Source organism: Fusarium pseudograminearum, chromosome 1 (assembly GCF_000303195.2).
Source record: "Fusarium pseudograminearum CS3096 chromosome 1, whole genome shotgun sequence".
Lineage (NCBI taxonomy): Eukaryota > Fungi > Ascomycota > Sordariomycetes > Hypocreales > Nectriaceae > Fusarium > Fusarium pseudograminearum.
In genome coordinates this window covers 10128496-10142928 of record NC_031951.1, presented here as the reverse complement: position 1 = coordinate 10142928, position 14433 = coordinate 10128496, and the positions used below count along the sequence as shown (strand labels likewise).

Genomic DNA, 14433 nt, shown 5'->3' with positions numbered 1-14433 from the left:
AAGCATTTGACTTGCAGCTTTTTAATTTCTATGTTCGTCATCACCGCCGCCAACAACTAACATCGCTCGCCAATTGCTTCATTGTTTGGCCTGCCATGTCGGTTTCGGCGATTGCTTCGCTGAGGCCCCTTCGCGAGAGATGCTGGCAACATAGAAACTCCAGCCTCCTCTCCATCCAGCTACAGTCGCGAACCGCCACTCTCAACTTCCGCACCGTTATCCATCTCCGATTAGACCAGCATCGATTTCAGACAACCAATTCCTCCAATAGACACCATGACAAAGACCTACAAGCCAAAAGGGACCAACTACCGCAGAGGAATCAACCCTCGACACAGCCACAAATTACCTTTCGTCAATTCGCTGGCCGCGCTCTCGCTGCAGGTCTTCGAAGTCTTGCAGTAGCCATGAGTCCGACTGGTATAAAGACAGCATATAGGCAAAATCCAGGTGCCACGACACTAGGAATCTTCGTTCTTGGCGTGGTATCTGTCATTGGCGCATATACCGTTTACCTCTACTTCAACTACTTCTACCACTACCAATTCACGAGATACCCCAAGCCTATCGCAAACTCCTTACGACGTGCTCTATACTATACCAACATCAATCCCGATGCCGAACTAGCTCTGAAATACTACAAGCGTGCTATGGATCTATGCGCCGAGCATGGATTAGATCCGTACTCCGACGAGGTTCTGGGTATCAGAATTCAGACCTCTTACTGGCTTGAAAAGATCACAAACTACAACGGTTGCCTCCAGGTTTTGGAGGGCATCCTTGCCGACTGTAACAGGTGGATCAGTGTTATGGAACAATCCGTGAAAGACGGCAAAGTCAGTGGCGATGGTAGACTTATCAAGCCCAAGTCAGAAACTCCCGAGACACCTTCAAATCAAGTCGCCACCAGCGCTGCGTCTACCCCGGAGCAAGGAAACACAGATGAAGAAGAGGTGCCTGAGAGCCTATGGCATAAGAGACAACGCATTCTCGCCAAGACTGTCGGAATTGCCATCAAGCTCGGAGAGCTGTACGCTGATGAGCATGTTCTCGACCCTGACAACTCTCAAAAGCACCTCATCTGGGCTGTCGAAACTGCACTGAAGGAGGCTCGTCGCCGCAAAGTCGAAGGTGTCAAGCCTGGTGAGGGTGACTGGCTGAGCCCCGGACAAATGGGCGGCGCTATGGAGTCGTTGGGTCGCGATTATGAGCGCAAGAACCAATTCCACCTTGCCATCCCCCTGTTTTTCCAGGCTCTTCGTCTTTGCGAAACGCCTTGCCATCGCCCTATCATCATGAACAACCTTGCCGCCAGCTTTGCTCAGCACCCTATTTTTGTCCCGGCCAACAGCGAACCCTCTGACACGATCAAGGAGTTACAAGACCCTGCAATGCCTGCTACCCGGAAAGAATGCCTAGAGGCTGCGCAGAACTGGGCCAAGAACGCCTACAAGCACGGCAAGGACGTCACTGGTGACGAACGCACAGCCGAGTGTGACGAGGCATGTGCTGTTGCTCTGTGTAACTGGGGCGATGTCGCCGCCATGCTCGGAAACAATGACCTGGCCCGCAAGAAGTACAAGCAATGTATCGAGATGGCGGGCAAGCTTGGCTTCCCGGATGCGGTAAAGCAGGCCCGTTCAGGGCTTGCAAAGCTGCCCTAAAGTAAAAAGGAGAAGATGTTGTTCACGCTATCTATGTTCAAAAGAAAAGTCCTCCCACTCCGGGAGAACATGTATTACAATCAGGCTAGAATCTGCCATGTACAAATAGAAGGAAGAGAAAATTAAAGCAAATAAGTGATTGGAAGCCCCATCTCTACTGTGGCTTGTCTAAATATTCAGAGCAGTCACTTTCAATTACCACACTATTTCTCAACATCGTGACCCAACATTGACACTCGGTTGAAAAATATATAATACATGTCGTGACTTCTAGATACGATGCCGGTTCTCTTTCGGTTAGTTCTAGACTCCAATCATCAACATCCCTCGCTTTGTTCCGTAAGAAATATCCCATACCTAGGCTCCTTGCAATTCACAAATCCCTGAAAAACCGGTACGCCTGGGTTCCGTGCCGTCCAATACACCCCTGAAAGCCAACAGAATTTCAAGAAATCTACGCCATCTTCTGCCTTTTCGCATCCAACCCGGTTGCTACAGTCGATGTTGCTCCTCCGTTCCCGTTAGCAGGAAGATCGGCCAGGGCGGTTCGTCCATCAGCGGCAGATGGTGGTCGCTTCATCGCAGGTGGTCGATAACTGCCTCTGTTCGCCAGGGGACTACCTGGACCAGATGGCGCACCAATCCGACGAGTTTGGTCAAGCGATGGGTTTATTACATTTCCCCGGGCACTCTGTGAGCTAGGCATGGACGGCCGTACCGGGGTAAAGCTATTCGGATTGGATCGCGGAGCTGGAGCAGCATTTGCTTGGCTGCTCGTCGGAGCAACATGCTGCCCATTTCTCGCGACCGGCTTAGATGAATTGTGGTCAATGCCAGGTGTTTTGCGAATCGATGGACTCTCTGCCTTTGGGTTGAAGGCCTGCTGCCCTTGTGGCAGAGCAAGGGCACCACTGCCCGAACCTTCTATAGTGGACTCGGGCAACTGGCTAACTGCCTTTGCAGAAAAGAACCCTACGGTCTCGGGTATGTTTTGAGGGACATTTGGTGGTGGGCGAGGGTTCCCGATTTGATTTGGAGTTGTACGCCCCGAGGGCCCGCCTTGTGGGCGGTTAGCGAGAGCGTTTGGTCCATTAGAAGGGTTAGACCGTTGCTGCCCTTGTATCGGAGTTTGCGGTGCTCGAATCGGGGGACCAGTAGAGTTTGATCTGTTGAGTTGTTGCTGGTTTTGTTGAGCATGAGGATTGCTGGCAGGCTTTTCGTTGCCAGGTTGGCCCAAGATTGATGTTGAAAGCATGATTTCGTCTGGGTGGCCATCTTCTGGCACACAGAAGTCGGCTTCGTCAAGCTCTACAGATATTCAGCCTCTATCTCCTCAAATCCATCGGAGGACAAAATACCTCCAAGATAGTCGTCAAATGACTCTGCAACGGGGAGCGGCGGTGCAGGTTCAGTTTTGACCACAGGAGCAGCAAGGGGTGCCGGGGCCGGGGCCGCGGGTCCTGCTCTCGCAACATCACGTTTGATGAAGTCGGAATGTCGGTGTAAGTTATCTTGGTCGAACTTCTTGACAGGCTCGGCTTTGATCTTGGTCACTTGCTTCACATAATCTTTGTCGTAGATGCAGTTACCCAGGACATTGCCAAAGTTCCTCAGTGCACGTTTCATTCCATCAGTAGTTCCCTCCTTCTTGGCCTTCTCGAAAGCCATTGCCTTGCCTTTTGCGTTCTCGATGGAGCCGTAGCCAACATCCTCGTGGTAGGTTCCATCCCTCAGTGTGATCCGGACAATAACAGACAGGCCAACACTGAAGCGTTGTGTCTGGGGGTTTTCATCGGCAAAGTCGACCTGAATGTTCTGAATGGAAGATGACCATCCGTTGAAGCCAAAAACTTCGTTCGCCAAGGTGATGCATTTCTCAGCAGTCAGATAGTGGACTTTGGTACCACCAGGGCCTGCACGAGCGGAGATGTATTCGGGACCAAGTTGTTTGTCGAGCTTCGCCGATATCGTGGCAATGTCCTTGGCGGCCCATTCCGCAATTCGCGGGCGTGGTTCCTCGTAAGGGTTCGTCACCACCGAATGTTGATCGCCTGGACTAAAAGATCAGTTAGCAATAGACCAAATAACGCGACGTATCTTGAAACATACGCAGGCATGATGAATGATTCAACACTGAACGTGAAATTAAGCAAACATGAAAATTTAAGCAAATGTCAAGATTTCTCCGAAGCAACACGATGGGACGAGGCAGCGAAGAGTATTAAAGTGAATAGGTAGGAAATTTGGCCAGTGGTGGCGGACTGGATGTGATTAATGGACGACACCGCGTTAACGCTCCAGGCAGTCGCGCCTCCCATTCGAGATGACGGGAGAACACGTGACGCTGCCTAGTTGGCCGAAACTCTACAAGCACTGAAGGCTCTACCCCGAAGTTTTCAGATCGTCCCGCGATTGCCCCACTATGCGATCAGTTGTCAACGCTAAATTCGAGTTGGTCCTTGGTACAGGCTATAGGTAATCGTCACGCGAGTCTTGATATCTTGTGACTCCTAACCACTAAATAGGTAGTGGAGAGTGAGAAGATATTCTTCTATCCAGAGTCTTTAATCACTGAAAAAAGACAGACATTACGTTTATTATTCTCTCATACACTTTGTACTTTACCAAGTGTGCCATAACGGACTTCGCATCTTCCTTGATACGTGTATGTCGTGCAAAGTTAGTGGGACAAGAGTATTTCTATTAATAGGCTTAAAAACTGTAAGATAACAGGGCAACCTCGACTTTACAGTGACCACCCACCCACAGATCTGACTAAAACTGTATGTATACAGGAACCATGGTCGAAACCCGCGTCCAATCACTGCATCATGGCCCAAATCTTGACGGAAAAAACTGGCAAACACATAACGATCGAAAACAATAGCAGCGTGACCTCAGAAGACATAAAGATGATTAATTCACTTGTACCTTGATGTCCCAGTCTACGTTATGAGAAACAATTGCTGCACAAGGAGACCTATTTATGGATACCGCTGGTGAAGGTTCGGGACGTCATGGTAAAAATACTGGTAGCAATACGCAACGTTGTCGCAATACGATGAGGACCAATCAATCACTTGGAGTAATGTCGGAAAGCTTCCCCTTTTACACTTACCGCTCTCGAAAAGCAGTATCCAATTTTTACTACATCAACCACGCACGATAGCTCGTGTGTCATCAAGGCAGAAACTAAGATGACAAAGAAGATATATCAGAAATCTAGCTACGGAAAAACAGAGTATGTCCTTTCCGTCAGGTTGAGAATACCACTCAAAGGCTATCAATCCATATAATACTAATCCCTACTGGTTCGTAAATGAAGGAAAGGGATATCAAATGACACGCAAAACGCCAACCACCCTGCGACACAAGAAAAAAATAAGGGCGCCTCAAGTCTATGCCACCTATGCTACCAAATGAAAGTCGTCGTTATGATACGGTCGTTATATGTGCGAAGTTGACTCGTCCGATGCGCCGTAGTATGCAATCATAATCTTGGAAAGGCTTTGGTGAATAACCCGTGCCTTACCAGGGTCCAACTCTTACTGGAGCTCCATATGAACCTGACATCAATTGGTTCAGTATGGAATCCGAAGGACCACCAGACACAGTATTCGCGTCGGAGCCCATCCATCCAACGCTCATGGACATGGCGTGGATAGCAGTGGAGAGACGACCGCCGGATTGTTCATGATGCCGAGACAGAATCTGGTCCCATCCTCCGGAATGCAAGTTGAGACCCCCAGCTTTCTTGCCTGCCTCATTGATAACGAGCGCCCAAGCCTTGGATATTTCTTCATATGCAGTCTCCTTGTGATGTCGATATGCCTGAGGTTCCCAGTTGGGCAGTCTGTGGATAAAATCGGTAGCCTCGTTCAAGAATTCGAGAGACTTGGTGGGCTGGGTCTCGTTGGGTGGAAGAAATTGAGGAGTGAAATCGGATAGAGCGTCAATAAAAGCAACCAGTGGTTCCTTGACCCGGTAGTAAGTGTACTCGGGGCTGGACTCGCCATAAGGAATGGCATCCTTCATTTTCTGCTCGTATCCTTGCAAGACTTCCACAGCCGAGGAGACTGAGGGGCGAGGAGCTTGGGTAACAACTTCGTGACCAATATCAGGGTGTGATTCGCAGATGCGCTCGAGGACAGTTCTTAGTTGAGAAGTGTCTAGGGTCTCGAGAAGTCGAGGAAGGGTAAGAGGTCGTCCAATAATTTCATTTCCACGGACTTTCTTGGAGGGTCGAGCAAGAGCCCGGGCAGAGATAGTAGGAGAGCACCTGGGCGACATGGTCTCGTCACCATCCTCGTCGGCTTTTCGCTTACGGGGGTTCATGTTGTGAAATGGAGACACTGAGTCTGTTAGTGGCAAGCACGACAAGGGGTGAAAGGGGGGGCAATGACTTACGAGATCGTTGAGGCGAAAGACGAGGGTTTTCGTGCTGATGCGGGAAGACAGGAGGTTGTGGCGAGAGTAAAACGTTCATGTTGACTAAAGAGCGTAAGGCTAGTTTAGTTGATGAGAGTACGTGGGCAGCGGTATTTTGTTTATAGTCGATGAATGAAACAAATCACTCAAAGACGATAAATTGTCGTAATCAAAATCGATGGAGGAGGGATTGTTGACAAAAAATCGATTTTTGTTTGGCAATCACAGTCAACGACGGTAGTTCCCTAGTGTCGAGTTTCGAGTCTTGCCGAGCTTAAATGTCCAGCGTCCGGTACGGATGGCGAGCGGCAATATGATCGATCGGTCGAGGGTAATGTGTACGACTGAAGAGGCAGTCCTGAGATGGCAGAATCGTCGCGCGATAAGTTGCGATGCCTTAAGGAGAGTTGTTCAAGTGGTAAAAAGGGAGGCTGATTGACGATGGCGTGGAGAAGAAGAGGGCTTTGAAAAGGTGGAGGAAAGTGAAGAAGTGGACGGGACGGAATGGGCGTTGTTTGGGGTTGGACTGGGCTTTGAATGAATGAGGGAGACGTTCCAAGGTTCCAGTTTTTGGTTTGGTTGTCTGGGGCTAGTGAATTTTGCCTGCTAAGCCTAAGCCTGAGCCTAGGCCAAGGCCAGTCGGTGGGTCACAGGCACCTTATTCGCTATGATTTATCGGCTTGGGCCACACTTGAGGCCCGCATACCCAGTCTAACGCCCCGGGGCCACTGTTGAAGCCACACGTGAACAAGGCCTATTGAGGGGCAGATTCACCCCTTCCAGGTGCCCCTACAGCCTAAGAGCGTTAATTATTAGCACTTGCAGGGGCGTGCTACTATTGGCGGCTGCTAGTTCCAAGCATGATGGTGGTTTCAACTGCGCCAGACTCCACTGTAGCCCGGCTTGGTTTTTCAGCTACCTGTCATGACTCTTGTTCTCGACGCAAATTTCATCCAATATCAACAAAGAACCCAGCTTTCGGGACTCGCACAGCACACGTGGCATAAGGTATGGTAACATTGCCTTGAATTGGGCCCGGAATTATTGAGATTAGCTAAGCCCGGGCCGTCATGACGGGGCCGGATCGGGACCTTGGCCCAATTCGTAGTCCGTTGCGGCTCATCGGCCGTTCTGCCTCGGCGTAGAGTGTCGACACTGTTCTGCTAGCTTCGAAAGCATGGAATGTAATAGTTTATCGTGAGAGATCCAGACTCGTCTCAGTAAGACTGACAGATGGGCGATCAAAGTAATAGCATGAAGCAAACTACCTGGGTAGACCATGCTTGATGAGAAGCTGGTTGCAGGGCTATTCCATGGTGGGCTTCATTCTAGAAGCGGAGGATACACGGACCTCACTCAATGCTTTGTTTTTTAATATCGCATTCATTGGACGTCTAGGTCACGGCTGAGACAGCGAAACCCCTGTTTATTGAGATTTGAATGAGATAGGCGGTGAAAAATAAGATCAGCTTAATTGTGTCATTATTCACAAGGGATAGCAACTCGACTACAGAGTAGAATCGACTCTTTCTTCTCATGGAGAGGATATAGCCATAGAGATTCAGATATGGCCGATTAATATGAAACTCCAAAACAAGGAAATTACTCTCCGATATTGCACGGACACTATAATGCCCCCAATACTATGTCAAGACCTTATTAGACTTTGAATATGCGCATGGGAGTATAAATTAACTTCCGTCTTCATGTTTATCAAACTTGTAGCGACAGGACGTCTTACAGTTGTTTGTTGCGTAATGTCAGCGCCAAGGAAGTCTAGCATAAATATTTTAGTAATAATATCATAATATTGACACGTATTCCCTTGGAAAAACCACAACGCACCTTCAATTGATCAGTCACAAATTCACCGTCATCATGATCTCTAAGCTTCTCCGAGATTCCGGGAGGCTGGGCTCCTCAACACGGCCGACCGCTCATCAAGTCGGCTTCCAAAAGATCCACTTATCGGAAGCATCTGCAGGGTCCAGTTTCGGCCGACGCCCGACCCACTTCTCCGAGTCTCTTATCGCTTATCGCAGCCAAAACTGGCAGAAAATTTCTGGCAACTTTGGATTGGATCTGATCTGAGTTGAGTTCTAGATCGCCCATCAAATCACGATCCAACAACACAACACAAAATGGCGACAAAAGAAAAGAAGGAGAAGAAGTCCAAGTCTTCCCGATCGGAATCGAAGGCTGAGAAGCCTGAGAAGGTCGTTGAGATCGAAAAGACCGAAACCGAAACCACAGAAGCAAATGATGTCGACATGGCAGAGTCTGAACCCGCGTCCTCGTCCAAGCGCAAGATCGAACTTGAGGAAATCGAAGTCAACGTAGACGCTCCCGAGCCCCCGTCCAAGCGCGCAAAGCGTGCGCTCAAGAAGGGCAAGGCATTGCCTGCGAAGCAAGACAGCGACGACGAGAAGAAGGAGGATGCCAAGGACAAGAAGACCCGATCAGAGCACAGCGTCTGGATTGGTAACCTGCCTTTCTACGTCACGCCTGTCGAGATGCGCAAATGGCTTGTGAATAACTCTGGAGGTGTCATCACCGACGAGATGATCACTCGTATCAAGCTACCAACAAACAAGGAGCCTGGCCGAGACAAGAGCGTCAAGCCCACGAACAAGGGATTTGCCTACGTCGATTTCTCAGACATTGGACCCAAGGTCTCTGCCATCTCGCTCACTGAGAATGACCTCGGCGGCCGAAAACTCCTCATCAAGGATGCGACATCTTTCGAGGGCCGACCCAAGAAGGAGGCTGAGGCTGCTGAGGATGCTGCCGACGGCAAGACCGCTACAGAGCAAAAGCAAGATACCAATGCCAGTCGAAAGATTTTTGTGGGCAACATGGGCTTCAAGACAACCGACGAGGACCTGTCCAGAAACTTCGAAAAGTGTGGCGAGATTGAATGGGTCAAGGTTGCCACGTTCGAGGACACTGGAAAGTGCAAGGGCTACGGCTGGGTCAAGTTCGTAGAGCCCGAGGCTGCGGCGTGGGCCGTTAAGGGCTTTGTCAAGATTAAGGAAGCGATCGAGACAGAAGAGGACTTCAAGGACGACGAAGAGAAGGACAAGTCTCAACAGAAGCAGTTCAAGACGCGCAAGTGGTGGGTGAACCGATTGATGGGCCGCGAGCTCAAGATCGAGCTGGCCGAGGATGACCAAGCGCGGTACAAGAAGCGATTCGGCAAGGACAGAAAGGCGGCCGAAAACGACAGCAACCCACGAGGCCGTCCTCCACCGCGCAGAAACGACCGGGGTGACAACAGATCGGGCGAGAACAACGGCGCCGGTGAGGCTACGACAAAGCCTCTTAAGGAGGCCGAAGATATTGCTGTTGCGAGATTGACGGGTGCGGTGGTGAAGCACACGGGTTCCAAGATGACGTTTGATTAAGTACAGCGAGATATAATACACGTTTCGAGATACCCCCCAGTTTCAACGCTCTTTAGCATCTGGTGTGAAGATGTATATACTCGTGATGTTATTCCTGGCAATGAGATTTCTTTAAAACTGTCGGTCACTACGTTGCCACTCTTTCGCTCCGGAGGTCCGATGCGGAGCCTTGACTTCCCCGCATTAATATATATATTATTGTCAGAGGTGTTTCGAATAATAGAACCTTTTCATTTTCACAAACAAGTCAACATGTACGAATCGCAGATCACGTTGGTGATGGACACCATCTGTCCTTGGTAAGAACTCTTGATATGTTATGAAAGAGAGTGCCCAGTAGCTGATCTCACCTCAGGACATACTTAGGAAAGAAGAGGTATATATCATCCTTGGTCGACTCTACTCTTACAACCCGGCGTTTAACGTGAAATCTCAGACTTGATGAAGCCCTCGCTCAGTTCCGCTCTTCTCCTTCATCATCCTCGATCTCATTTGATCTCCAATTCTCATCCTACCAGCCCAGTCCCAGCCGTCCTGAAACCATTCCAGACCGTGCTGCACATGCTCTCCACGAGAAGCACAATGACAACAAAGAAGCGCAGAAGCTCTTTGAGGAGCACATGATCTCACTCGCTAAGCCGCTGAATATCCCAATCGCCTTTACAGGACCAACTGGCAATTCTCTCCCAGCTCACCGGATCATTCAGCAAGTCCAAGAGTCTCATGGACCCGAAGTAACCAACAAGCTTGTTGATGCATTGTTCAGATTGTACTTTGCTGAGGGGAGACACCCTGGTGAAGACGAAATGTTGATCGAGGCATGCGTTGAAGCTGGCGTTGATGAGAAAGAGGCAAAGGACTTAGTTGGAGACAAAACAAAGGGTGAGAGGAAAACAAAAGAGGACATCAGAAGCATCGGTATGGATATCGACTCGGTCCCGACTGTCATCATTGAGGGGCGAAGGCGAGATTTGACGCTCACAGGATTGAAAGAAGTGTCGGAATACGTCAAAGCAATGGAGACAATCAAGAAAGAGAGCACATGATCACAAAGAGCGAATAGGTTTGTTAGGGGTCATAATGTTACATTCGTATTTCTCGGGAAGGAATGTCGCTAGTAAATACATGAAGAAACAAAGGACATGGTATCATATCTCATTACAAGGTCTTAGTAGCACTCTCTCCAGGAGCCTTTTGATTTTCATACATTTCTCATCCCATCATACATCGTTGTTCTCATGAGCGACTGAACATCAGAGGAACCAGCAAGCTCCGACTCTCCAGCGCTCTTCGGTCCTCCATGACCATATTAGGTCCAAATGCTGTACCGAGATCCCGGCCTGCCAGGAACCGGCACGCATTCGCCTCGCCGACGCGAGGCTTCTTGTTCTGGCAAAATTCGCGGCTCAGCTTGGACAGGACTGCTGCTTTGGCTTTTTGCAGCGCGCTCACTCTTGCGGCGGCGTCCTCGGCGAGAAGACGGTGCGTCTCTTCTTGTTCTATGTTGCGCTGGACAGGGGATATACCCTCGTTGGGGTCACGACTGTTGCTCTTCCTTGCAGTTGGGTCATAAGTAGTGGGTTGGAGAAGGACAGGCTGGGGATCACTGATCAGGAGGGGTGCGCTGATGTTGGGGATAGGAGTGCAGGGGCGGGAAGTCTGCTGTTCCATTGAAGGTTGGTGCTTGGATTGAAGGCGGCGCGATAGAGAGCGCAGAGAGGACTTGGGTGAAGGAGAGGGGGTTTCCGGGGTATCATGGTCGCTGCTGCGATGCTTTCTTCTACGGCGGCGAGAGCGCTTCTTTCGCAGTTTTGTACTGAAGCCCGCATCTGATTCATCTACAGGGGCAAAGACATCGTCGTTGATGCGAACATCATAGGGTTGAAAATCGTCAATGACTTCGTTTTCAATGTCGCTAAAGGGGAAGCCACCGAGGTCGAAATCCAAGAGCTCGCGACTAGCGGCAGTGACAGCAGCACTTGGACTGGGAAGGTTCTCAGAGCTGGGGCTTGTGACCAGGCTACAATCTGACTGAGCGGTCATGCTGCTGCTTCGAGACCATGAATCGTCAGTATCGATAGGAGCAAGAACGTCATCCCAGTTTCCGTTATCAGCAAGAACAACACTCTCAAAGTCAAACTCCTTGACTGTTGGGCGATGAGAGTTGATCAAGTTGCTGAGCTGGGGCGCGTTCATAGTAGCGTTGCGAACTTGAAGGTATCGCAGCTTGGGGAAGTAGATAGCACCCTTTCCGGGTGTTTCTGGCAGGGGAGACATGGGAGAGGTAACCTCGTGGAAGAGTTTCCTCGAGGCACGGGGTGGTGCGAACATAGGATCAGCGGCCAGGGCAACTGGACAAGGGCCCTTGCGGCCAAGCCATGTGAAGGCGAACTTTTCAAGATTGGGGGCAAAGGCACGAATATACTCATCCATGACTTTGAGATGGTCACGGCCAGGCGATGTGCCGTAAAAGTCCCAGGCGTCCACTGAGACGGAGAGCTTTTTGATCTGTCGCCAGCGACGTCCAGCAGAGGGGACAGTTCCGAAGCCATTGACATGACGGAGGTAGTTAAAGGCAGCAGGATGTAATTGAGAGAGTGATAGCTTGTTAAGTTTGTCTAGGGGAGCACGCTCAAGAGATATGCGCAAGCTGATAAGAGCATAGTCGACGATGTCACGACGATATCTCTCTCTGGGGTCTTGTCCAGGACATCTGATTGTGAGATGGCGCATCCTGGTCAAATGGCGCATGGCATTGATGAAGCTGGGGACATTGGTGGCAGCATGAAACAGAGGGGGATACTGCTGGGTAAGGATATCACCCAGTTCAGCGTTGGCATACTTGGGACGTGAAAGCACAGAACCCATGCTTGTGTGAGGAGTATACAGAAAACATATCTCGTTGCCAGAAACAGGATGAACCAGAGGAGGAAGGAAAGTGGCATCTGAGTGAGGAAAGTAGAAAGTGAGATGCTCGATATGATGTCCGATACGAGCGAGAGCAGCAACTCGTGCTGACTTGGTAAATGTTGAGGCGGAGAAAGAGATGTGGACTCGGGTGAAGAGACGCTTGGTGAGGAGATTGCAACAAGCTGATGAGGACTGGCGAATGTTGCAGAGGTCGGTGGTTGAGAGGTGAGGGAAGAGAGAGTCTTTGATGTGATCGCTTCTCAAGATGGCGAGAAAAAGTTGTTCTGTTGAAGATGCCATTGTAATCTCATGTCGGGGAGGGCGTTGGCCTCTGAGTGTTTGATGCTTGTTTTGAGATGTGGATGATGTTTTAGAATATTGATATGATGCAAAGTCAAGTAATTGATATGAGTCAAGATGATATTCAGATAGATAATTCACTTTTAGGTAGTATCAAGAAAGACAAATGGTTTGAGACAGGCCAACGAGCGTCAGGTCCGGGCGGTCGAGATATATCTACTTTGACTATAGTCCCCAAGATCAGCCTCGCCCTTTTTTGTCTAATTCAGTAATAAATCAGACCGAGAAGTGAAAATTCGCTTCTTCTGCTCCCCGCCCCATTTCTTCTTCTCATGCTGTACCTCTTTCTAACTCCTGACCCTAAGGTAGGTCGGCTGCAGGTGCTATCGCGAGATGGTCACCCTCGACTAACAACGATTGGCTGTCGGTGACTCAGAGTTTCAAAGACCCTGTCCTGTCTAACTAAGATCGTGGAGACTTTTTGTGCGCGTTGGAAGAAAGACCAAAGACGCGCTGCGCTCGTATTATGATTGGTTGACTTGATTTACATATCCTTGTCTCTGCAGATCTGCCGCGAGGGGGATCGTGGCGGTGTACTTGACAGGTACTTGTATGGCCTCAAGATCTACGACCACTCAAGAAGCCAACTGCAAACTCTTTCAATGCAGCTACGGGTCTATTTCTAGTCTCACCACGTGTGTCGACTCCCTTGACCCATTCGGTTCAGGCCTCCCGGATCCCCTTCTCAGGTACTATCTATGTATCTCTTCCATCGGATGTCTATCGATAGCGCTTCTCCATCCGTGGTCCTGCGCCCAGGAAACATGCATATAGTTTCTATCCAATCACTGTTGTGTCCAACAACGCGGCAGACGCGTTGTTTCAACGGCACTTGTCGCGCTGTGATAGGCTGCTTCTTACTATATCCCGACTTCTACACCGTCGTGTTAGTCAACGACAGCTAGAGTCATAGTTAAACGGGACGGGACGAAAAGAATACGGCGCTCTGTGAGAGTCTAATACTGCTGTCCTCGACCTCGTCAGTGTAAATAATGGCTCTATAGGTTGACAATTGTCCAGCATTGAAACTTAGACTCGTTCAACAACAACATCCACGTTCGTTTTGCCAACTGGACATTGCGAAGAGTCACAAACTATACTAGTCTCGACCATTCAATGCCATACATCCATCCAACCAACCATTCAACCCATCATATCCCTGCTGGTACAACCTTGCTCTCAAAAAGGTCCTGTCATAATCGAGAGGATGTAAAAGCCTCAACCCTAAAACATGCATCCCCATTAAGCTTCTTATTTCCCCACTCCTACAACGCAACATAACCTAGGTTGTTAGCTCGTTCTCATCGGGCCCTTTGCATCAATGACTCTATGGCTGCAAGACGCTTATACCGCGTCCAAACTCGTGGCGATGGATCCATCCGTGCCCACGCTAGAGTATAAGGCACTGGCTGTCAATGCATTTTACTTCTTTCTCGGATGTGATGCTGCATTGTCGCGAGACATTGTCACACTAAGGACCCCTTGCCACTTATCTACCTCGTACCTAGGGAGCAAAGGTCACCATTGTTCAACTAGTCGCCTCCATCTAGTAAATATCGCCTCCTCTGTCAAGAGACACCAATAAGATGTATATCTCTCATCGTCATGTCGTAGATATTGCGTGATGGGATGAATATTCGTTCATATCCAACTCTAAAGTATTAGCA

The 14433-nt window shown here is 49.5% G+C and overlaps 6 protein-coding genes across 6 annotated transcripts, besides 1 other annotated feature; 3 read left to right on the top strand and 3 right to left on the bottom strand.

Moving 5' to 3' along the window:
- Positions 1–95: 95 nt before the first annotated feature.
- FPSE_02654 (uncharacterized protein) lies at positions 96–1664 on the top strand (the record flags this gene model as incomplete). Its single annotated transcript, XM_009255773.1, has 1 exon — positions 96–1664. One exon carries the CDS (start codon positions 96–98, stop codon positions 1662–1664), a length of 1569 nt encoding a protein of 522 aa, XP_009254048.1.
- A 454-nt stretch (positions 1665–2118) lies between these two features.
- On the bottom strand, positions 2119–3781 carry FPSE_02653 (uncharacterized protein; the record flags this gene model as incomplete). The annotated part of the gene is made up of 3 exons (XM_009255772.1): positions 2119–2972; positions 3023–3720; positions 3774–3781. The coding sequence occupies 3 exons, from the start codon at positions 3779–3781 to the stop codon at positions 2119–2121; spliced, it is 1560 nt and encodes a 519-aa protein (XP_009254047.1).
- A 1109-nt stretch (positions 3782–4890) lies between these two features.
- On the bottom strand, positions 4891–6150 carry FPSE_02652 (uncharacterized protein; the record flags this gene model as incomplete). The annotated part of the gene is made up of 3 exons (XM_009255771.1): positions 4891–4944; positions 5214–6022; positions 6072–6150. The coding sequence occupies 3 exons, from the start codon at positions 6148–6150 to the stop codon at positions 4891–4893; spliced, it is 942 nt and encodes a 313-aa protein (XP_009254046.1).
- A 548-nt stretch (positions 6151–6698) lies between these two features.
- Positions 6699–6723: a microsatellite.
- Positions 6724–8233: 1510 nt separating this feature from the next.
- Positions 8234–9496, top strand: FPSE_02651 (uncharacterized protein; the record flags this gene model as incomplete). Its single annotated transcript, XM_009255770.1, has 1 exon — positions 8234–9496. The coding sequence occupies one exon, from the start codon at positions 8234–8236 to the stop codon at positions 9494–9496; it is 1263 nt and encodes a 420-aa protein (XP_009254045.1).
- A 252-nt stretch (positions 9497–9748) lies between these two features.
- FPSE_02650 (uncharacterized protein) lies at positions 9749–10542 on the top strand (the record flags this gene model as incomplete). Its single annotated transcript, XM_009255769.1, has 3 exons — positions 9749–9795; positions 9852–9872; positions 9933–10542. The coding sequence occupies 3 exons, from the start codon at positions 9749–9751 to the stop codon at positions 10540–10542; spliced, it is 678 nt and encodes a 225-aa protein (XP_009254044.1).
- A 190-nt stretch (positions 10543–10732) lies between these two features.
- Positions 10733–12706, bottom strand: FPSE_02649 (uncharacterized protein; the record flags this gene model as incomplete). Its single annotated transcript, XM_009255768.1, has 1 exon — positions 10733–12706. The coding sequence occupies one exon, from the start codon at positions 12704–12706 to the stop codon at positions 10733–10735; it is 1974 nt and encodes a 657-aa protein (XP_009254043.1).
- Positions 12707–14433: the final 1727 nt, after the last annotated feature.